At 38.5% G+C, this 24,716-nt stretch overlaps 1 protein-coding gene across 7 annotated transcripts in view; it reads left to right on the top strand.

The window, feature by feature from the left end:
* Positions 1 to 20,608, top strand: part of PCGF3 (polycomb group ring finger 3) — a 57,992-nt gene extending 37,384 nt beyond the window's left edge. For 6 of the 7 annotated variants that reach the window (XM_075078294.1, XM_075078295.1, XM_075078298.1 and 3 more), the window contains 8 exons: positions 2,310 to 2,427; positions 8,605 to 8,701; positions 13,171 to 13,226; positions 14,187 to 14,297; positions 14,758 to 14,846; positions 16,098 to 16,235; positions 17,977 to 18,057; positions 19,903 to 20,608. In XM_075078294.1, the coding sequence (XP_074934395.1) occupies positions 2,319 to 2,427; positions 8,605 to 8,701; positions 13,171 to 13,226; positions 14,187 to 14,297; positions 14,758 to 14,846; positions 16,098 to 16,235; positions 17,977 to 18,057; positions 19,903 to 19,950 (729 nt within the window). In that variant the 5' untranslated portion in view covers positions 2,310 to 2,318 and the 3' untranslated portion in view covers positions 19,951 to 20,608. Of the gene's footprint in view, positions 1 to 2,294; positions 2,428 to 8,604; positions 8,702 to 13,170; positions 13,227 to 14,186; positions 14,298 to 14,757; positions 14,847 to 16,097; positions 16,236 to 17,976; positions 18,058 to 19,902 lie in introns of those variants that run through there. The other variant, XM_075078293.1, reaches the window with a different exon arrangement.
* The last annotated feature ends 4,108 nt before the right edge of the window (positions 20,609 to 24,716 follow it).

Below are 24,716 nucleotides of genomic sequence, written 5' to 3'. Positions count from 1 at the left end.
GTTTTGTCTTGTTTCGAAACGGAGGTGTCTAATGCTCTGGAAGAACCTCTTCCCATTCTCCTGTTTCTACCAACAGTTCCCAGTCTCTGCTCTTCAGATGTCTAATGAGGGGGGTTTGTGTCATTCTTGAAAGGTGTATAAAATTTTCATAAGGCTGATTTGACAGACTTGCTCTGGATATTCTAGAAGTCGTGTATTTTTTCCATGGCCAAAAAGTGTATGATTTTGTTCCTCATTCAGTCAGTGAAGTGTGTATTATCTTTGCTATCCTCTTTTCTGGCACAATGGGCTTTATTACCATTTTGCAGTATTTTTACCTTCTTTGTTGTATGGTTCATTCATTGTTCTCATAATATTATACCCTATCTGAACTTCTTTTTGCAGGTTTTTTTCTAGTGGCAGTGCTTGTCTCTACTGTAGTGGGGAAAAATTGTCATGCTTCTTCTAGAAAATAAATATCTTTGCTTCAGTTTTCACCATAATATCTTTGGCTCTTCTGCTTCATTAGTGCTTGGATTCAGACTGTGGTGATCCTGAACACCTTTTTCTGAATTCTTGCCTAGACAACTAATTAGATTTGTATTGATATTGCCTTTTTAAGTATCCTAGTAGTTAATGTCTCTCTTGCCTGTCATGAGTTGTGTTTTCCAATGAGCTGAATTTCTATTTGGTGGTGGCTTTAAGCCATCTCCTGAACTCTTCTTAAGTAATGATATTGAATAGCTCTTTCCCTGTGCCATACAAATGTACTTAATTTTTGCAGTAGCTTCTTTAACTGGTGACCTTATGCACTAATTTCCAGGGATTTAATATGTGGCTTATCTTCAGTTGGTTAGAAATAAATCTAAAAAATACAATTTAGAAAAGTAATTCAGTTTCCTAGCATAGATTCTGACCTATCTTGTGTACTGCACAACCAAGTTGTGTTTTCATTTTTCTGCAATGGCTAGTCACTAGCTTAACTAAGAAATCTCAAATACCATAAAATAAGTTTGATATTTGTGTAATTTACTTCTTAGCCATGAGAACTGGAAGTCTTCCTAGTCATTTTTGTAGAACACAATGCAGATTTTAACAGATGGGTGCTGGAAATGCTTTTCCATAGGTTATAATGGAACACAAAGTACTCTCTCAGTGATGGTATAGCTCAGATTGTTGTGCAAGTTTGCCATTTGATAGTTGTTTTTGCTTAGTACCACTTCATTAAACATAGAAAAAGAATGTGACAAATTAAATTAAAGATCAGACAACCTTGTTACAATATTTCCATGTGAAATCTGGGGAGCATGTCATCATTCAGAATTTTAAAGGTATTCCAAACTAAGTATTTGTGAGCCAGGGACAGTAAAGTCACTTTAGTGGAAGACTAATTTGGTGACTTCTGCAGTGCAGGAACCAAATGTAATAGGTTGCAAGCCAGTTTAGCCTGCTCTTAAATAATTCTAATGATGTCAACTTACGGTAACAGTACAATTTTCTTTTCAACATATTTTGAAAAATAAAATATAGCTATTTCTAAAAGGTGACAGTTAAGGCATGGGTTTTGTGTGATATTTTCCCTGAAAACAGTTGGAGTTGCTGCAAAAAAAAGTTAAATGAGCTGTTTAATTTCTGGTTTTTCTTCCTTTTAATGGTAGTTATACCATCCCTTCTAGTTCACATTCCTTAGTACAACAAACTGCAGCTCTGCCAGTGAGACTATTCTAGTTTGTAATGTGTTCTTTAATTAACTTCCATTTAAATAAAATGGCATTTCAGAAGGTTTGCTTTTCAGCTGTGTAATTGAGACACAGATTTATACATTATGCTTTAACCATACTGGCACAAGGCAAACCCTTAAAAGTGTGGTTAAACCTACTATGCCAAATTAGACCATGTTATTTTGACTTTTCAGTTATCAAAATGCTCTCCATTCTCAAATTGCTTTGAGGATTTTCTCTCTCCAAATCTCTGAATTTTTCCCCATTGCTAGAGTGAATGTGATGACTTAGATCAGTAGCATAGTAGAGTTTCACCTGAAATCCAAGTCCCTTGGTTGGTAAAGGAACTTATTAATAGCATGCTAGAAAGACTGTTTTCTATTGAAATTTTGACTTGCAAAATAGTGTGGGTTTTACATTGTTTCACTCTGGTGAAGTTCTTTAAAAGTTAGTGCTATCATTGTGCATGCATGCACACACATACACAGAATATGAGAGCCTAAAGCTACATAAACATATCTTTAGGGTTAATTCTAGTTAATCATTTATTCCCAAATGACTTTTACCTGATCGCTACAGCTGTGTTACTTTATGATGTCTTTTCTGCAGACACCAAAGATGCTAACAAGAAAGATTAAGCTTTGGGACATTAATGCCCATATAACCTGTCGTCTGTGCAATGGATACCTGATTGATGCTACCACTGTAACAGAATGCTTACATACTTGTAAGTAGAAGTATAACTAAGTTAAGGAAATTGTTTCTGGTTGTTTTTTTTATTTTTTAACTTGATGTGCAACATGTTTTAATGGTTTTTAGTTGAAATTAAAAAATTTGCTGTGCGTCAGCCAAAATAATGCATGCTTCTCTAGACATTACTTTTTTAATAGATTATTTGCTTTTTTAACAAAGCAAATAAAGAGAACATTAAAGCCGTACTGCACAAACTTGAAGCCATATATAATTAGTGGTAACATATGCATTCAAGAATGCAGTCTGTCTTTCTGCTAAAGGAATGTGGAATGCCTAGTTCTCTCTTCTGTGGCAACTGACATAGCTTATGTTCTCCACCTGCAGCCTTCCACATGTCTCTTGCTGTCCTATTCCTCTGCAGAAAGCAGCCATAGTTTATCAATAAAAAAAATACGTATATTATATTGTACCCTAGAAATAAGCCTTTGTTCCAAAATACTGTGATGAGGTAGTTGTTTCTTGTTATACTACTTTGTGAATTTCTAGTTTCACATCAGTGAAGTATGCCTTAGTACCTTGCAAATCCTTAGGCTTGAAGAAAATTGAAGGTGTAAGTCCATCCCAGCATCTTTGTTGTTGACATCATGGAATATAGGAGTGCTAGAGCTTGCAATATTCTGGTGAAAACCTTGTATATTAGCACAGTTCCAACTGAAGATCTGAAAAGATTCCTTCTGAGAAGGAGCACCCTTATAGTCCAAAGTGGTAATTCCAAAACTATTCTCTCTTGAATCTCTTCTAATCCTCAGTTTCCTTTGCCAAGGTAGGTATCAGCTGAGGAATTAACCTTCAGTCCAGAAGGCCTGCTGTAGTGACATTAAATATCCTCTGTAGTGGCCATATTGATGGCTTTACACCTTACATTACAGGGTTTTACCAAAAGTAGTTTTTCGAGCTGTGTCTGCAGAATCCCTGCAATTTACCAATGCATCCTTGTCACCCAGGAGCTTCCATTTGTCCAGTTTTATCTGTTCAGAGTTTAGAATATAATTGTTTTGTTTATATACACCTGTATTAATCTATTAAATAGTATTTGCCATACAACTTCAAACATCCCATGTTTTAAAATGCTTCTGTCACAGTATTTTACTCTTATTCTGATAAAGTTAATATGTTGTTTGAATAGCTCAATGACCCATAGTCTTAAACTTTAAGGGAATTATTTGGACGTAGTGGCTTCATCTCCACAAAATGAAAGTTTCAGCGGACTTATTCGTTCCCTAAAATGTCTTACAAAGGGGAAATGTAATGCTCATCATTTGTCAGAGATTACGTTTTCCATTGTATTTCATTTAGAAGTTCTGTTCATGAGCTTTAATGAATTTGTTTTTCTTGTCAGGCTTCCATGTCACTTCAGTTATTCTCATGTGCCTTCTGCATCTGTTTCACATCTTAATTTCCATAGTGTTCTTTTTGGAGTGTAGAGATCCTTAAGCTAGACTGCTACTTAGTTTTGCCCCAAATGTTTTACTGCTGCTATTAACAAATTATATACAAAACCAGTATTACAAGTTAACATGGCTGACATAAAAGTGGAGGGTCATTCTTCATTGTTCTTTAAAACCAAAACAAAAACCACAAAAACCCCTCAGCTGACATCATCTCCACCAGTTCTTACGTTTGCTTATGGAGGAAATTTTTAGATTAACCTACAGTGCTTTAGTGCTTGCTTCAAAAACCAGGGAATGCTCCTTGCTGGCTTGTGTTTCTTCTCCCTCCGCCCCCTCCACTCCCACCTCTTGTGGCTTGTCCTCCCTTCTTTTGGCTGTTCGTGTTTTCAGAACACTGCTTCAATGGGTGTCCTGTAGAATTACAGCTTTCCGAGAAGAAGCACACAACCCTGTCTTTTTAAAAAACTTAATACATGTTGGCATTGTTTGTATTCTGTATGTTAATGCCAATAATATGTTACTGGAAAAACATCCTTGCAAAATCTATCATGAAAGTGCCCTGTCTGAGATAGTGAATTCTCTTCTGAATTAACACCACCTTGAAATTTTCTTTCTGTTTCTACTCAGAACTGCACAATTTTCTTATCTTTTTAATTTTTTCTCTAATTTCCTGTCCTTCAGACACTCAGAGACTCTTCACTTCGGTAGTAAATGTAGTCCTTGAGTCCTTTAGTGAGAATCATTTGGAGGACCAAGGCCAGTCCCTTGGAAGGACAGAACATACTTCTTTTGTAAAACGTAATTCAGGGGAAGACAAGCATTTTTTTGCTCTGTTTTCTACTTGTTTCTCTGCAGTATCTTTAGTTTGTTGGGCCTGTAAGTCAGTAGATAAAACTTCATTAGCAGTAACTCAGTGTTAAGTCTTTCCTAGTTTACATCTGTTTCTTGATTAGAATTCTAGGTTAGCAGATATATGAAGGTCTTGTTAAAGTTCTACATTTGTAATTCGAGTTTCATTAGTGTTTACTTATGAAAGCTGTCCTTGTATGTTACGAAAGGGAAAGCCTTTATATTATGAAAGATATTATTTTATGGGTTCATGTGGATGATGAAGGACCAACTGAATTTCTTTATCTACATATAGTAATGAAAAAAGTCAAGAAGAATGAAACTGTTTTTTAAAAAATAAATGAGTGAGGATTAACCTTGCCTCTTCCATTCTGATGAAAGGTCTCCGATATGTTTAAGCGTACTGTAAAAGTAACCAGAAAATGTACAGCTCAGTTCAGGCCTACAGTCAGTGCCCAACTGTCTTGATAAATGGAGATCAGAGACTTTTGAAATCCCAGGTAATGGAAAAACTCTGGTAATACTATTGTTTCAGACCGTAAAATGGTTCCCATATTGGCTGTCCCATACTCCTAGGATTTCCAGTTTCAGGAGAGTTTATTAATCCCAACTTGACCCTGGGGGATGGTAAGGGGGGGAAACAGTCTGTAAGACAGCAGCACCCTCCATAAGCTGTATAGTTGCATTTATTTGGATGCTGTGCTTAGGCTAATAGACCAGACAAAACCTGAGCCGACTTGTGATGAGTTCAGTTTAGGAGGAGTTAGTGTATAGTTATTCCAAACAGGAAGATGTACTGAAATAGAAGGTTGTTTCAGAAGATACCACAGAATGGTTTGGGTTGCAAGGGACATTTAAAGGTCGTCTAGTCCAACCCCCATGCAATGAGCAGGGGCATCTTCAACTACATCACGTTGCTCAGAAACCTTGTACGTTTCCAGGGATGGGGGCATCTACTGCCTTTCTGGGCAACCTGTTCCAGTGTTTCACCACCCTCATCATAAAAAATTTCTTCCTTCTACGTACTCTGAATCTACCCTTTTTTAGCTTAAAACCACTAACCCTTGTCCTGTTAAAAAGTTTCTCCCCATCTTTCTCATAAGCCACCTTCGGTATTGAAAGGCCACAGTAGGGTCACCACAGAGCCTTTTCTCTTCCAGGATAAATAACCCCAACTATCTCAGCCTGTCCTCATAGGAGACGTATTCCATTCCTGTGGTCATTTTTGTGGCCCTTCTCTGGACCTGCTCCATCAGGTCCATATCTTGTGCTGAGGGCTCCAGAGCTGGACTCAGCACTCCAGGTGGGGTCACACCAGAGCAGAGTAGAGGGGCTGAATCACCTCCCTCAACCTGCTGGCCACGCTTCTTTAGATGCAGCCCAGGATACAGTTGGCTTTCTGGCTGTACACACACATTGCTGGCTCATGTCCAGTTTTTCATCCACTGGTAGCCCCAAGTCCCTCTCCACAGGGCTATTCTCAATCCCTTCGTCCTCCAGCCTGTATTGATACCAGGTGTTACCCCAGCCCAGATGCAGGACTTTGCACTTGGCCTTGTTGAACCTCATGAGGTTCATATGGGCCCACCTGTTCAGCTTGTCCAGGTTCCTCTGGATGGCATCCCATCTCTCAGGCATGCCAGCTGCACCACTCAGCTTGGGGTCGTCTGCACACTTGTTGAGGGTGTACTCAGTCCCACTGTATGTGTCATTGATGCAACACTACTGGTCTCAGTACAGATCCCTGAGGGACACTGCTCATCACTTATCTCCATCCAGACGTTGAGCTGTTGACCACTACTCTCTGGATGCAACAATCCATCCAATTCCTCATCTACCAAATAGTCCATCCACCAAATCCGTATCTCTCCAGTTCAGAGAGAAGGATGTTGTGGGGGACCATGTGAGGGGTTCTGCAGAAGTCCAGATAGATGAATCCATAGCTCTTCCCTTGTCCAATGATGTAGTCACTTCACCACAGAAGGCCACTATGTATGTCAGGCAAGGCCTGCGCTTGGTGAAGCCATGCTGGCTGTCTCGAATCACCTCCCTGTCCGCCCTGTGCCTTAGCATATCTTCTAAGAGGATCTGTTCCATGATCTTCCCAGGCACAGAGGTGAGGCTGCCAGGTCAGTAATTCCCAAGGTCCTCCCTTTCTACGCTTTTAAAATGGGTGCAATGTATCCCTTCTTCCAGTCACCAGGGACATCACCTGACTGCCATGACATGACTGTCATGGAGAGTGGTTTGGCAGCTACATCAGCCAATTCCCTCAGGACTCAGGGATCCATCTCGCCAGGTCCCATAGGCATAGTATGTTCAGGTTCCTCAGGTGGCCTTGAACCTGGTTTTCTCTTACAGTGGGAGGGACTTTTGTCCCCCATTTCCTGCCTTGAGGCTCATTCACTGAGGTGTGGGAAGAGAGGGTGCCAGTGAAGACGGAGGCAAAAAAGTTGTTGAGTACCTTAGACTTCTCAACTTGTTGTTACTAGTTTGCCAGTTGTGTTCATCGAGCGGGGTATGCTTTCTTTGACCCTCCTTTTCTGGCTGACATACCTATAGAAGCCCGTCTTATTATTCTTTGCATCCCTTGTCAAGCTCAGCTCCAGCTGTGCTTGGCCTTCCTGACCCCACCCATACACAACCGGGCAGTGTCCCTATGTTCTTCCCAGGATACCTGTCCCTGCTTCCACTGTCAGGTGCTTCTTTCATTGACTTGGTAAGACTGGGGTTTGGCTTCACGTTTACAAATGAATCTACTGCTCTGGCATTCCACTGGAATAGACTGCTGTGCAAGATCTATGCTTTGTGTGCAAAGCTATGAGGCTTGGTCTAACGATAACCTCTACCATCAACCAAACTGTCATCCTAAGTGTGTAAATACAATGCAGAATGCAAACTTACTATGCTTCATTTGCTGTTGCATAACTGTTTCGGTTTAAACAGATGTTAATTTAATTGTCTTATTATCTTGTCTGAGAGGTAGATGGCACTAGAGTTACAGAAATTCTTTCATTTTATGTGATGAGAATGAGTACATTAATATCAAGATTAAATAAACTGCTGCTGTTTAAGAAAAAGGTGATCCCCAACCCCCTCCTTCTCCCCCCCCCCCCTTTTTTTTTTTGAGTTATAGCTTCAAGTGAGTCAGGATATCACGTAGTAGTGTATGTAATGAGTACTGTTTCTCGGGGTAGCTGGGGGAGTATAAATAGTTTATGTTGAATGAGACAGGGATGATTGTGCATATGCATTTGGAAACAGTTCCAAAAGCATGCAGCTTTATAACAAATTACTGCTTTAGCAACTTCTACCAGGATATATTACAAATACTGAAGGTCTGTGCCCAGGTAATATTAATTCTGGTGGAAGTTTAACTGTAGCGTACTTCGTGAAAGTTAGAATTAAAATAGCACCTGTATATCCACACTTTGAAAGTTTTCTGTTCTTTTAAAAAGTATTCAACTTTGGATTTTTTTTTTTTTGTGTTGGTTTCATTGTCACTGTATGCTTTACTTCTGTATGTGGCCATGGTTAAAGCAGATAGGCTTAGTATCTTAATGTTTTACAGTTCCTGCAATATCATCTGTGCAAGCAATGTGATGTTGACCTGCTAGAAATTGCTGCTCTAATACATTCTGGAGTGGGATTGTGTGTTGTATGCTTTATTAGGAAGACTCTGGCTGGGTGCAGATGCCTTAGTTCTAGTGCATCACTTCCCTGTATCAAGAACATTAATGAAAGATATTAGAAACTGTATTCTGCATGATTACCCATCATGCTTACATGATACAAAAAAAGATTTTTGTGTAAATTTCAGTAAGGTGTGTTTCTGTGATGGTATAAAAACAAACTTCTTTTTCATTATGTTTCTTTTATTTGTTTTTAATTATGAATGTCTCTGTTATCAGTCTGTAGAAGCTGCCTAGTGAAATATTTGGAGGAAAACAACACCTGTCCGACCTGTAGAATTGTTATACATCAGAGCCACCCATTACAGTATATTGGGTAAGTATGAAAGCAAGAATGCAACTAGCTACACTCTAGAAGCTAGAGTGTTTCAGCCTCTTCAATATGGCATAGCTTTATCGTAAACTTTCGTACTTCCTTATGAGCACATTAAACATTTGAAAGGAAGGTTGAAGATGATTGAGGAGGTATGGGATCATGAGATCAAACTTTTGTTATGAATTTGCAGCTCCTTGGCATGTTAACTTCTTCCAGACGTAAATGCAAGCAAATTATGGACTTTAATATCTGTGTTAATTTTAATGGGATTAAGTGATTTCTCATTTGGTATGCTTGGGTTGTAAAAGTTACATAAATTAAACATTTGTAGAAATTACACTTTTACAAAATCCTCAAAATAACTAGTTTCAGTTGAACAGTGCTTTTCAGTATCTGACAGAGCAATGAGAGAAATAATTGTCAGTTTTATTGTTCAGTTAGTCTTTCACAGGTCTGTTTAGTTCATAGGAAGAGGTAAAAATATGGCAGCAAAAATATTAGATGAGTGGCTTTAATTTCTCAGATGGAACAATCTTGTCCTTCATTCTATTTTGATCCCTGCACAGAGTGCTCTCACTTTACATCCTAACATTAATGTGGTATTGTTCATAGGTTTCCTTTTCTTTGCTAAGTATTTTCTGGTTTGGTTTTTTTTGTTGTTTTCAGAAAAGACATTCCCTTTCTCTTTCTTCAGTGTTTTCGTTTCATTTTACTGAACTGTGGTAACTTTTGCTGATGAAAATCCATTCTGACAGTGTGTTTGCACTAGCTGTTGCATATGAAGTAGTGTTTTGTGTACCTTTATAGAGAGTTCGCTTTTGTTTGTGGCAGTTTTAAGTGTGCCTTCCTCAGTTCTTGTCACAGTTTTAGCTGGGATAGAATTAATTTTCTTCACTGTAACTTGTTTAGTGCTGTGTTTTGGACTTAGTATGAGAATAATGTTGATAACACACAGATGTTTTAGTTGTTTCTGGGTAGTGCTTATACTAGTCAAGGACTTTTCCAGATTCTTGTGCTCTGCCGGGTGCACAAGAAGCTGGAAAGGGAGGGGCACAGCTAAGAGAGCAGAATCAAACTGGCGAAAAGAATATTCCATATCATGTGATGTCATGCCCAGTATATTAACTGGAGGGAGCCGGCCAGAGTGCGGCAGGCAGCAATTGCAGCTCAGAGAATGGCGTCGTCAGTCGGCGGGTGGTGAGCAGTTGTATCACTTGTTTGGATTTTATTTTTATTTTTTCCTTCTCCCAAGCGTTCATACCTCTCTCTCTCTTGCTCTCTATCATTATTTTCTTTTTCATTATATAACTATTATTGTTATTACTGTTTTATTTTAATTATTAAACTGTTCTTATCTCAACTGGCCAGTTTTCTTACTCTGGCCCTTCTGATTCTCTCCCCCATCCCACGGGGTGGGGGGAGAGAGTGAGCAGCTGTATTGTGTTTAGTTGCTGGCTGGGGCTAAACCATAACAGTCCTTTTTGGCGCCCAACGTGGGGCAACGAAGGGCTTGAGATAATAACAGTTGCTGGTCACAGCATTGATTCATCTGTTCTCAGTATTAGTTTATCCAGTCTACACCATGCTGATTTTGAAGTACGCGTTAAAAATTGCTCTTGGTTTCTGTAGTTTGCTCTGCTCTGCAGTGATTAGAGATGTTTTGCCTGGGAGAGTTGTTATTAAAACACTGGCCTTGAGCATTATCGGTTATCTGGGTTTTGCATGGAAGCCGTTACTGTACACTAGGCACCACTTCATGGAGTCAATCAGCAATTTTACCTCCTCCTCTGAGAGGTTTTTTAATGGAGGAAATACAGAAAGGCACCTTAGCTACCATCTTCTATAGTGCCTCCTCCTTCATTACAACAACTTTTCAGTATCTTGAACATCCTTGGGTAGTTAAGATATATCTGTTGATACTGCTTTGGCAGACCACTTCAGTTCTTTCTAAGGTTAATAAGCAACTTAAGAATATCACCCAGAGATCTGCCCCAAGGCTGGATAGCTATGGGTGGCAGGGTATGTGGGATGGTATGGGCAAATGCCTAAGATCATGGGCACCCCCTGTGGCTTGGGACTTCACCCCGAACAAGTGCAGAATCCTGAAAAATTAGTAGAATATTTGGAGAAAGTCTGTTGTCACCCTGGCAATCCCAGAGATATACAGATCACTGCAATGTGCTGGGGCCTGGCTCATGCCTATCAAGCCCTGTTTAACACTATTCAGTACCCCCAAGGGGAAAAGAAGGCCTCTGGGTCTAAAAAGACAAAGACAAGGAAAGTGAGAGCACTGTGGCGACTCAAACCCCTGTGACAGACACTGCGGCTACTCAACCCCAGTGATAAGTGTTGCAGCTGAATCAGAGGACCAATCTGTGCCAGTATCAGTCTGCCCCTATACACAAGAAAAAAATCTTGGAACAGAAAGTCAACTTGTTTAGAAAGAGATGATGGAAGATCAGGGCCATCACGAGGAGAGGACGGGGAAGAGAAAGAACTCGTACTACCCAATCCCTATCCTTGAGTGAGTTGTGAGATATACGAAAAGATTTTGGCCGTTGTTCAGGTGAGCACATTGTCACCTGGATGCTCCGATGCTGGGATAATGGGGCCAGTAGCCTGGAATTAGAGGGAAAAGAAGCCAAACAATTGGGATCCCTTTCTGGGGAAGGGGGCGTTGACAAAGCAATTGGAAAAGGAACACAAGCCCTCAGCCACTGGAGGTGACCACTGTCCGGTGTGAGAGAAAGGTAGATATTTTACATATCCAGTACAGGCGTCCAGTACACCTGGAATTGACTGCCCCAGGGGTGGAAACACAGCCCTACCATTTGCCAGGGACTGATCCGTACTGTATTAGAACAAGGTGGAGCTCCCAAACACCTACAATACATTGATGACATCATCGTGTGGGGCAACACAACAGAAGAGGTTTTTGAGAAAGGGAAGAAAATAATCCAAATCCTTTTGAAGTCCAGTTTTGCCATAAACCAAAGTAAGGTCAAAGGACCCACACAGGAGATCCAGTTTTTAGGACTAAAATGGCACGATGGACGTCGTCAGATCCCAAATGATGTGATCAACAAAATAGCAGCCATGTCTCCACCAACTAGCAAAAAGGAAACAAGCTTTTTTAGGTGTTGCGGGTTTTTGGAGAATGCATATTCCAAATTACAGTCTGATTGTAAGCCCTCTCTATCAAGTGACCCAGAAGAAGAATGAGGTCAAATGGGGCCCTGAGCAACGACAAGTCTTAGAACAGATTAAACAGGAGATAGTTCACGCAGTAGCTCTTGGGACAGTCTGGGCAGGACAAGGTATAAAAAACGTGCTCTACGCCACAGCTGGGGACAATGGCCCTACCTGGAGCCTCTGGCAAAAAGCACCAGGGGAGACCTGAGGTTGACCCCTAGGGTGGCAAATGCCCTGTGGGGCTGGTTACAGCAATGGAAGCAAAGCAACTGGCAGCGCAGAGGCAAAACCCATCTGGGCTGTCGCATTGTGGCAAGATATTGCTGCCTGGATAGAGAAGCTGGCTGTAAAGGTATGTCATGTGAGTGCTCACGTCCCCAGGAGTCAGGCCACTGAAGAACATCAAAACAACCAGAACATCAAAACAACTTCCTTCCTCCCAAGTGTTCATCTCTGAACTCTTCATTATTTTATTTTTCATTGTATTATTATTATTATTATTATTATTATTATTATTATTGTTATTATTATTGTTATTACTCTTTTATTTTAATTATTAAACTATTCTTATCTCAACCAGCCACTTTTCTTACTCTGGCCCTTCCAATCTCTCCCCAATCCCACAGAGGTGACGGGAGTAAGCGAGTGGCTGTGTGGTATTTAGTTGCTGGCTGGGGCTAAGCCACAACAGTTCTGTAACAACTTCTGAAGCAATGCTTATAGAAGATGAGTCTGATTTTCTCTTCACTTTTACAGAAAACTGTTGATGTTACGTATCTACTTATATTGTTCAAGCTGATCCTGATTCAAGAGCCTGAAAACTAGTCATGCTATCTCTGCATTTGAAGAATAGTGCACACTGATAATATATGATACTCTGATGATACCCTATATGAGTATATGCCGTAGACTATCCTTGATTCTTTTGTAATAAAAAATAGTTTACCTCAAAGTTGTCAAAAAATTTTGAGATTATTATTGACGTACTTGCCTTGATGCAGGAAGCCATGTCCCATTGGCCGTCATCTTCCATGTGTCCAAGACTATTCTTCCTCAGACTTCTGTAGGGTTGCTCTCTTTAGGCTGTACTTCTCCATAATCTCTTTCATGTTACTGTCCTCTCTTGTTTGATGTAAATACTGGTTTGAGAATTTAAATTCTTACTAGATGGATTTAGAGATTTTACATCAATTTAGTAATGGAACTTTTTTAAGATAAATGTTTTGGATCAAGACAGTTGACTTAAACTTTTGATTTTGTTTTCTTTTTCTTGCTAGTCATGACAGAACAATGCAAGATATTGTTTACAAACTTGTGCCAGGCCTCCAGGAAGGTAAGCTGTGGTATGACCTTTTTTAGGCATTGTTTTGCACATATATCTTTAACACTTAAAAAACCAAAAAAGCTTCAGGTGATGAAAATGGGGGGGGGGGGGGGGGGATTGAGGAAAAATACAGTGGAAAACTGTATTTCTTCTTTTGTGTCATTTCTAGTGATTAATTTAGTTTCATACCTGTACTGGCAGCAATTGAGGGATGTGGTGGTGGGAGGAAAGATGGGATATTCAAGAAGCAGTTTTATGTAAAGCAGAATAGTAATTCAGCTTTTAAATGTTGGCACACTGTAACTCTCATTTGTTCTTCTTGAACTGTGTACTTAAATCTGTTGTGCCAGCTTTCTAGAACTCTCAGAGGTAGAATGTAATGCAGAACAGCTTTTAGTTTCAGTGAAGTTTCTGCTACTGTGTGAGCCCTTTCTTGCAGGTAACTTCCAATTTGTGTTTTCATAATCCTCTTTGAGACTGAACCTATTCAACTGAAGAAACACTTTATAGTAACTGCTCAGGAATTTTTTATCTTATTGTGTGTTACAACTTTCACTTAAATAGAGTATTTTAATGGATTTAAACTGCAAAACCAGAACATTCTCAAATATCAATAAGATTAAATAGTTTATTTAAAAATTATTTTCAGCATATTGAAAATCAGAACTGTAAATAAAAATTCAAAAACGATGGTTTGACTGAAATATTTTGGAAGGGATTCAAAATAAGGTATAGTATTTTAAATACTACCCCATTCTAATAAGAATGCTATAATGGTAGCTATACAGATAACTTTAGTATTCTAACTGAAAAATACAGGCATGGCTTGATAGAAGAGCAGTAAATAACTGACAATAGCACTACTTGTTGGCAAGCCTGTTTCACGTAAGAGGGAAGGGATTTGGAATAACTTCATAAATATTGCATTAGAACTTTATTACAGGGATTAATATTTACAATTTTAAACAGCGGAAATGAAAAAGCAAAGGGAGTTTTATCACAAACTGGGCATGGAAGTTCCAGGGGACATCAAAGGGGAGACATGTTCTACAAAACAGCACCTAGATTCCCATCGAAATGGTAAATAGTCCTTTATTTATTCTGTCTTGGGTGGGTGATGGATGACCTGTTGGAGGTATGTGCCTAGTTGGTTTATTACAATCACAATTGTTTTATTACACTGCATAAAACAGTTAGTGTAGGATTGTCGCTTTGTCCCTTATTTGTGCCCAGAATCTTTTTTTTAAAGCTGGTCATATCGTATTACTCTTGGTGAAGGAGTTCCTGTGTAGGCACTGCTGTGGAGGACTCTCTGAAATTACCCAGCTTCTGGGATGCTAGCAGCTGAACTGAAGGTTGTGCTCTGTATATGTATTCATGCGTGGGGCTTTTGGCAGCTAGTGTTGCCTAAGCAGATAAGCACAATTTGTGAAAAACAAAGTTTATTCTATATTGCAGTCCTGAGCTGTGCTGTTTAAATCATATTAGCATTACAAGCTGTTGCTGAGTGTTATACCATATATTTGGTTTCTTATCTAAGGTGAAACTAAAACAGATGAAAATTCAAACAAAGAAACTTCTGAGGAAAAACAGGAAGAAGATAATGACTACCACCGAAGTGACGAACAGGTAAGCTCATTGGGCATGATTCAGTTTTATCTTGTGTTTTAGCTTTAGTGCCTTGGTAAGCTAACAGAGAAGACAATAACTGTTTCACGCTACTTTTTCTGTCCTCTGATACAAACAAGGTGCAGTCTTGCTGAATACTTTTGTGTAAGCATAAGTTTTATCTTTGGGTTTTGGCAGGAATGGAGAATACATTAAAGACATTTGCATTAAGATTTGGTAGTTCTTGACTGTTTATGAGTTTCCGAAGTCTTCATTTGCTTTCAAAACAAATTCAGGTTATTTGGTCACCCTTCTGAAGCAGTGTATCCCAGTTTTCCTGTGATACATTGAGCTGAATGTGCATCAATACTTATGAATAAAACCTTTTGCACTGTTATTAACTTACTATTTATTTTGTTTTAAACTTCTAGTACTAAGACAGTGTTAGCTGTACACCATAAAAACAGTATGACAGCTGGGAAGCTCACCATTAAGTTTTAAACGCAAAGCATGTTTGACAGTGAAATCTCCTTTTGGGATAAACATGCCATCCTTCTTCTGTTTTCCTGTTATGTGTGCCTGGAGTAAATTAAACATGCATTAATTTTCTTTTCAATTATAATGTACAAGAACTTAGAAGGGGATTATACCTAGTACTAGGTCCTCTTAGTGCATAAACTAAATCATCACAAAGACTTAGAATACGTAATGAATAGCTGGATGAGAAGAGAGGCGAGAATTGAAGTATAGAAATTAGAGAGACCTTTTGGGGGGATAATCTCCAGAATTTCAAAAACTTGTTATGTCATTTATGTCCGTTCTTTTTAAACTTTAAATTCTATTTTAAACATGTTAAAATTCTGTTTGGAACTGGATTTAGCAGTTGCTTTAAAAGGAAGAAGCTACATTAGAAGCAATTATTAAAAATTGTCAATGGTATTCTTAGTCTTTATCTTACTCCAGCTTTTGACATAGTGTCCTCTTGAGCTATTGGCAGCCTGTGAATTGACTGGAGCTGCCTTGTTCCAACATCAAAAATTCTTTCTTGAACTTTTTTGTCTAGACCCGTTCTGGTTGCAGTAGTGCTTATCACTAAACTGACAAGATATTAGAAAATGTTTTCTTTAATAGGACTACAGACATTTCAGTTTAAGGAATACTGGTACTGTAATTTTTCACTTTGTTGTATGGATAAAAACTGCATATGGAATACATAGTGAGAACTGCAGAAAATTGTTCCAGACAACCCTGACTGTTTGCCTTTTCCTGAAGGTAAGCATCTGCTTGGAATGCAATAGCAGCAAATTGCGTGGATTGAAACGAAAATGGATTCGCTGCTCAGCACAAGCAACAGTCTTGCATCTAAAGAAGTTCATTGCCAAAAAACTTAACCTTTCTTCTTTTAATGAGGTAATATTTTAATTCTTTTTAAAATTATTTTGCAGTTGTTACAAAAGCCTTATGAAGAGTGTGGGATTGTTCCTCTTCTAGACTGATTTTACTTTCTGAAAACAGAAGCCTACACCATTTCTTTAATTGCATGTTACGTAGCCATTTAGCCATTTTCTTGTCCTTTCTTGGGTCTATACAGGACTTGCCACTTAGTTTGCAGTGCGTCTTTTCATGTCTGTATATAAGTAGTTGACCTAAAAGACTTGGTTATGTGCTTGCACACGTGTTGAAACAGACTCTGGCAATGTGCTTTGTTTGACAGTTTGTAGTCAGGTATACCCCACCCTTTCAGAGATCTCATGCTCAGTGTAGGGGGCAGGCAGTGGCGAACACTTTAACACTACTGAAGCCCAGCCTAAGAGAGAGCAGCACAAATATTTTGTTCCTTTCTATGCTCAGTGAAGCTCAACCCAAAGTTGCTGCCTCCCATGAGCAGAGTGTTATCAGATACATACTTTTGCCTTCCTTTGCAGAGAATACTCGGAATTACAGGAAAAATTTATGGTAAAAGGTACAGAAAGAAAGGCAATTCTTTGCTCTTCTCCTAGTTCAGATTCAAAATTAACAGTAGCAAAAATTGAACGCAGCCTCTGTTTACCATTTCGCTGGGTCATGGTCGTAGTCTCTAGACATCCCAGTTGACTGTCAGCTTGACACCTCCCAGCGCCACATTATGTCACTGATTCACTGAATTTCGTCAAGACCTTTCATTCAAATCAAATCGTCTGCTTTCTAGTTCAACGTATCAGCACCTTTCTGCTCAAACTTCTCAACAATTTGCATCTGTATTACTCTTCCTTCCTAGCTTCTGTACACTTCAAACCAACACACTGTCTTACGGTTGGAGTATGTTGCCAAACTCTACTAGTCTTCCTTAAACAAAACTGTACCTCCTGTCTTGTCCTTAGCTGGCTTGGAAGTGGTTGACTCCTGGCTGCAGCCCAGCAGTAACATGATTACCGTCACTGTTGAAAAGGGGATATTTTTGTTCATGTGTGAGTTTAAGCCCTCCATTCCACTGTGCCAGTCTGATTTAACAATCTGCTTGGCTTTTTAGTAAAGCAATAAACCTTCACGAGTACTGTTTATTCCTTTGCCATCCCTCCCTGCCGTCTTAAAGAGTATGTAGATTGTGGTGTTATCAGTGTACCAGTACCAAGTAAAGGGTACATAGCAGAATAATTTAAGCTTGTGGGCACTTGATTGATAGCTATAGAATATTGCAGGTTTGAGTTATTGCTAATTAGATAAACCATGTAAGTGGACTGCATGTATATTCAGGCCTTTCTGGGTTGTCTGGTAAAGGGTTGTTAATATAAGCCACCTTGGTGGAAATGACTGTTTTCATTCATGTTCATGTTCAGCTATTGTAGTTCAGCTGATTAGTAGTCATATGATCCTCATGTTTTTATGTTTATATCCTCACTGTTTCTAATATCAAGATCTTTCAACACTGAGATAGAAAAGTAAAAATAGCTATTGAGTATCTGCAAAAACCCATAATATAGTATATGAGGGAGGTGGCTGGCAGTCTCTTTTCTTTCCTGTTACTATTTTCGTCAGCAGAGCAACTGCAAGATGGACCATTTCACTGTCTTCAGAGAAAAAAAAATCTCGTCAAACATTTGCAGTAGTATCTGAAATATGTTGTTTCATGTGCTATGTCCCAGTGAATAAACTGTTGTCTTTGCTTTGTCAGCTGGACATATTATGCAATGAAGAGATTCTTGGCAAGGATCACACGCTGAAGTTTGTAGTTGTTACAAGATGGAGATTTAAGGTATGACACAGTGGTCCCAAGTAAATCATGAAATGGCCAGATAAAATGGTTATAAAATAGGTGTCATTTGGAAGTATACTGCAGTAACTGCAAACTCGATAAAAAGATACTTAATAAATATCTAGTACAGCATCCTTAAATACAACATATTAATCTTCTTTCCAAGAAAATGAAAGAAAGAAGAATTAAGTATTAATTGCAAGGGAAAAGACTGTCAAATTGTTATCAAGTCTGGCAAAGGAAGGGGAAGCCACAAGAATGTATTATTTTTGGCTATTTCAGGTGAAACTGGTTTTAATCCATGTAGGTGCGGAAATTGATTGTGATGCACAAAAGACAGTAATTTCCAGCAAATTTCTGTAGCCCAAGAAGGCTGGTTTACTTCTGAAGGAGAGGCAGTAGTTGCAATGCTTGTCTGCCTGCATTAAGGAAACTTCTATCAGTGTTTACTAGGCATAAACAAGACTAGTTAAAAATGTTTGAGTACATCTTTGACCTGCTTATTGTAACTTCTTTAAACAACTTCTTTGAAACTGAAACAGTGGGGCATTCATTCTAAGTATTAATTATCACATTAATAATTGCAGCTCAGGTGAAATGGGTGTAAGAATGAATTGCAAAATTGAACACTTGAGAGACAAGTCACACCTACAGAGTCAGTGTACATATATTTGGGGATGTCTGAACTAGGAGTTAGTACTCATAACAGACAAGCAACACAGTCCGAGCTTACAGTGTACACTGGGGTAGAGCCACTTGATGGCTTTGGATGCATATCTAGAAGAGGTGCAGGTGGGACTAGGGAAGTGTTCTATCTTTGTATAGAAAAATAATTGACTTCCATAAGAGTCACAGGATAGAAGTCAATGGTCAGTCTCTGAAATGCAGAGAGGCTACAAGTGGAATCCTACTGAACTCTGTTTTGTGTGGTGTTCCTGAATGACCTGGAAAGGGATTTGATGCAGTAACAGTATACTGACAACATTGTAGTTATTCATGATAGTGAAGACAGACTTATGACAAAGGATTGATGCAAGCCTTTACAGTTCTGAGTGACAGGTGATCAGTGAGCACATTAAGTTCAATGTAGATGAGGGATACAAAGCAAATGTTAAGGATTTTTGTGGGGAAAAAAGAGAACCAAACAAGAGCATCAAATTGATGTGCAACTGTACAAGTCTACTTTTCAGTCTTGTCATGGAAATCTGTGCAATTGTGAGTCACTTGGAAAAGGGAATTGTACACTGCCTTCTCAAGTGAAAGAGGTGGGGGATGTAAAATGAAACTGAGAGGTGGGAGTTCCAGAACAAACAAGAAGCAGTAATTACTTCAGTGAGACGCAGAACTACTTGGTGCAGGATGTTGTGGATGTTAGAAGCTTACCTATTCATGAAAAAGCAACAGATACATTCACAGAGGAGGAATCAGGTATGAGCTCTTGAACATGCTCTTACACTGCTTTCTAGGCATCTGCATTTCTCCCTTACTGGAAATGGGTTTTCAAAATTAAACAGATGTGGTAGAACTTATCCTAAGGTCATCAGCTCCTGAGACAAAAGGGAAAGAATTCTCCAACTCTTGTTTGAGCTCCACAGATGAAATTGCATCTTGTCTTTGTCTTGGTAAAATTTTGACAGGTCAGGTAGCTACTCTGATAATTCATTGGTAATATATTAAATTTTGTATATATATTTTATATCATTTAGTAATGGTATATGTTATTATACAATAAAAATAATAATTACTACTTTAGTTAAGCTATAGTTTATGAAACAAAAGTTTTGTTTACGGAATAGATTAATTCTGGTTTTGTTTCTTAACTTATCCGATATTTCTATCTTTCAGAAAGCACCTCTACTGCTACATTACAGACCCAAAATGGACTTGCTGTAAGAGAACTTTATTGTCCTTCTGGACAGAGTTTTTTGCAGAGACGATCATCTGGCACCTTGTTAGTGCATCACTAATCCATGACACAAACCAGCCGACTAATTTTGGAAGACTGTAGTGCTTTCATAGCAGACTGTCCTTCTGAATAGTTCTTCTAGCGATGTGTTACCTAGATCTAAGAACAGAAAATATTTATACTTTTTTGTATGGAAGAAAGAAGTCGCAACTCAGCAAGACACTACCAGCACTAAGTTTACAGATACTGAAAACACTTCACAGTTCCATGTAGCTTAGCCTGATTTATCTTAAAGTTATACAGAAGTAAGTTAGAATGTTTTGGAGTGATTTAAAAACATTGCTTTTGACACCAGGTTGCATTTAGTTACTTCTCATGTTCTGAATCTTTAAAAACTATATTTTTGAAAAGTGTTACTGTCTTATATAGTATGCCTGATCGCATTGGCTTTATTCGAGTTGTTCTGTAGAGCATTGAACATAACCGAATGATATAGTGGCTGGTGATAATTTATTATGCTGCATTGAAAATTTCTGAAAACTTTGGAAACCAATAAGTTTGTCAGTTTTGCCCAGTTATTGCTCTCCCTCACTTTGTGTTTTATTAAAGTTTTGATACTCCCCTGTGCATGTTGATTTGCTAAGATTAATGGAAATAATTTCAGTTGATTTTAATGTGTCCAGTATTTTGCAGTGGCATAAATCACACCACATAATGACAAATACTCAAAAGTGCTAGATTTGTGAACTTTTTGAAAAAATAAACATTTCTTACGTAGTTGTGGCTTGCAGAAAACAGTTTTTGATTTAGAGAGAATTTGCCCTCACTAGCTAGGCTCAGTGACAGTACATGGGCTCTTAGACAACTTTTCGGTGATACTGCACAGTTTTCACTTCACTGATGAAAAATTCCTCAGATTGTTATGAGCAGCTTTATATTTTCTTTACCTGTTTTCTTATGAAACCATAGCATTTTCTTCAGTGCAATTCCTAGCTGTCCTGGTGGCAGGGTGGGGAAGAGGCTCAGGCAAGATTATTTTAGCACCTTCTGGCCTTAACTGAGAATTTTGCTTGCATCAACCCTAATGGATGCAACGTAATACACATGCATGTATATGTGTGTGCATACATCTATACACACATGTAACCATATATGTTATAGAATGCACCCTCAATAGCACTTAGCAGGGTTCACTGCACTGTTTATAAGGCTTTTTGAAAGAGTTGGCTTTTTAAAAACAGTAGTTGAAAGTGATTTCTGTAAGCTGTATATGTTATAGCATATATAGTATGATTGTGAGAGCATTTGTCTGGCACAGGTGCCAAGTCACTGAAAACAGGCTACGCCATATTATTGGCAGCTGGAAATAGTAACCTTCTGATTTTTAGAAGTTTTCCAGTCAGCTGAAAATGCTATTTGCTATTCCTATTATTAAACCCTGTTATTTTTTGATAAATTGTCTTTGGATAAGAAAATAAGTTTGCCTCTAACTGCCCTGCTTCCTCTAGCTGTGCTCCTTCTTCTCTTCTGCTAGAAAGTATTACTTGTTCTCGGTAACAGGAAGCTGATATTGCAAGGACTTTATCCAGATATTTTAAATCCTTTTCCTCTTCTTGAGTTTTCAAAGCACCATATTCCTCAGCATGTGTCCATAATTTCCTTCTTTGGAGTCTTCAGTCCTCCTTTCTCAGTTCTGCTGCTGCAGAAGGGATGCTCCAGCTTGGTTTACCTTTGAAAACAGGGTTCCTCACTTTTAGTTCCAGTCACAAATATGAATGGGATGCGAACAGAGAATGAAAGGGAGACTGCTGAACTGGAAATGGAAAGGAGAGCCACGTGAAGACCAAAAAGTGCTGCTGTCCTTGCAGATGAGGGTATAGGATAACTGGATTTGACTGTTTGGGTTAGGCAGAACTCCACTTCCAGGCTCAGTGGCTGGGTTTGTGTGTGCAGTATGTGTGTGCACGTGTATGAGCAATGGAATCAAACCTAGCTCTGTTTGTTTTTTCTTACTGTTTGTGGACTCATATGTATTTTAGCTTTTTTCTGTCTTTAACATTACTTGAACTGACAGAAAAGAACAAATGAGATCATGGGTCTACTATTTTTATAACCTTTTCAAGAAACAGTGAATGCAGGTGGTATGGGATGTGTACACAAACTGACATACTGGGCCTTTCTTGAGCTGTTAATGTGGTTGTTACTGTCCTAGTGTAAATAAGGGACTGGCTCCAAGCCAGTGAAGCACTGAGAATGAACAGAGCTGTGTCCAGCCTCTGTGCACCCTGAGTACACAGGCACTGGCTGTACCTCATGTAGACATAAAATCCAAGCTGACAGACAGCATTCTGGTTAACCACCTTCATCAGGATATACACACACACACACACACACACACACACACACACACACACACAAAAACAAATATATATGTATGTGAGAACTGTCTACCTCAGAATGTGTGTACTGCAGAAACTTTTTGTACGACTAGATTTGATGCAGTGCTGTTAAACTACATTGGGATTTTAGTACTTTCCCGTGTACTTCTGCAACTGAGAAATTAGTTACAAACACGAATTCAGAAGCCTTTCAGATCTATCTCTTGCTGTAACAATCTACAGCAGAGAACATATAAGTTTATAACCATCTTTAGAATCGCTTGAATTTGTTATGGTGCTATCAATATATTGAAAACTCTATTTATACCTGTATGGATACATAAATTCAAGCCAGTATTAATACCTACAGCTGGGGATTTTTGCTCATAATAGTGTGTAACTGCTTTTGCAATGTGTTTGGTCTGAGAAAACCTCACTGGTCAGAAGAAAACAAATACAAAACCTCCCAGTTATTTTTCTAAATCGTGTCACAACATCTTTGCTACAGAAACTCTTTCCCTCAGGAGGGATGTGACTGTGTCTGGACCATATGTTTATTTCCTTTAGCCTTACTAAAAGACTGCAATGCAATTGAATTGAGGTGAGAGGGAGGTCTCCTTTGGGTCAGAGCCTTGTTCCACTTCTGTGAAGCTTAAGAGACAGTTAATTTATATCAAGATTATATGGGGTAAAATAACCCTGATACTGTTCAGAGTTGGACTAAAAGTTGGACTCAGCATAGATATCTGTTTTGCCTAGTGACGTAGTGTTAGTTTATTTTGGCTTTTGTGAAGATGCCGTTTTGTGAAGTAGTTTTCACAGTTGCTTACGCTGGTAAATAATTGCAGTAAAGAAGTATCTTGTTGCATTATCCTCAGCAGCAGTGAGACTGATCAATCACCCAGGCTCAGAGTCTCATGAAATATAGTTTCATTAAGTATAGAGAATTCAGATAGAATATATAATATTGAATTTAAATAAGATTTGGGGGTTTAAATTTTAACTTTATAAAATTATTTATTCTATTTTAAGCCTTCTGTCTTATTTTACCATCAAGTATTTTTGGTTTCGGTGGTCCAGCTTTATTTACGGGCATATAAAATGAAATTGTAAGATGTTTTTACAAGCTTCTTCCTTTTACATTGAGTTTGAGTAGCTTTTATTTCTATGTTTTTATTTTGTATGGATAAAGAGCATTACTCATGCTTTTGTGCAATAGGTTTGAAACATGCATTTATTAGGCATGTGTTTTAAATTGTAAATGTTACATCTACTTACCATTAAATTTAAAAGGAATGTAGATGGCTTTTATCACATGTTGAAATGGGGTTTTATTTGGGGCTATTATTTGGGGGGGTGTTTCTTTGTTTCAGTTTTTATTTTAAGAGTGAAGTGTGGGATTAAAGTTTGTGTAAGTACAAGAACTATCTGTCAGCAATATTTAAAATAAATGATTTTGCAAGAAACCTTAATGTGAAGTGTGGAAGCAATTGGCAAGACTTGCAGCCTATCTGAAAATATTTTGTGCCGTTGTTATGTCTGGTATATTTGTGTACCATCAAACCTGGGAATATTTATTTTTATTAGTTGTGCGATAGTATACACAACACTATCACCTCTGGAGATATGGGACCGTAAAAAATATCAGGCTACAACTATGATGGTGCTATTTTTTTCCAATAGGCTATAAGCCTTCGAAAGCTTATCTGGCTCTTATTGTCTTTATAGCAACTTACTTAGTCCTCGGAGCTTCATTGAGGTTTTTTTTTCTACTGGATGATAAATGTAACCATACAACTACCCTATTTTACAGCATTATCCATCTTACCGTTGAACTAAATATAATAGGAAAAAGCCAACCAGTCTGTACATCAGCGAGATGAATCTTAATAAGTACTTAAAATGCATTTTGAACAGAAGGCTTGACTGTATAGAAAAATCAAGTTTCTGTATTTCCTCAGGTAATGACTTCAATTTGGATGTTTCACTGGAAACGTTAATACAACCTACAGTTCAGTCTGCCTAAAGTAGATAACAGGGAAAAAAATTGTCCCATACACTAGAATCTCTATGTAAGATATAATTATCTATAGCTAAGGTCCTGAGATCTGTTGTTGGAAGTAAAAAGTTGCAGGGAGAACAACACTGAGGAACATGGAACAATGCTTCAGTCTCTGCTTTAATCAAAACTTGCGATCGGTACACACACTTTCTAGGAGCTTGCGTCTTGTGGCAAGTCAACAGGAATGTTTTCATGTGGAGTTATGGTTTATGTACAAATTAAAGCTCTGGTCCTGCTCTTTGGTCCCTGCTTGATCATCCTTTGGGCTTCTTGGAAACCTGTTGGAGCTACAATGACCTGTCCAGATCCTAGT

The sequence above is a fragment of the Phalacrocorax aristotelis genome, chromosome Z (genome assembly GCF_949628215.1).
Source record: "Phalacrocorax aristotelis chromosome Z, bGulAri2.1, whole genome shotgun sequence".
NCBI classification, from domain to species: Eukaryota; Metazoa; Chordata; class Aves; order Suliformes; family Phalacrocoracidae; genus Phalacrocorax; species Phalacrocorax aristotelis.
This window is presented reverse-complemented; position numbering and strand designations above follow the sequence as displayed.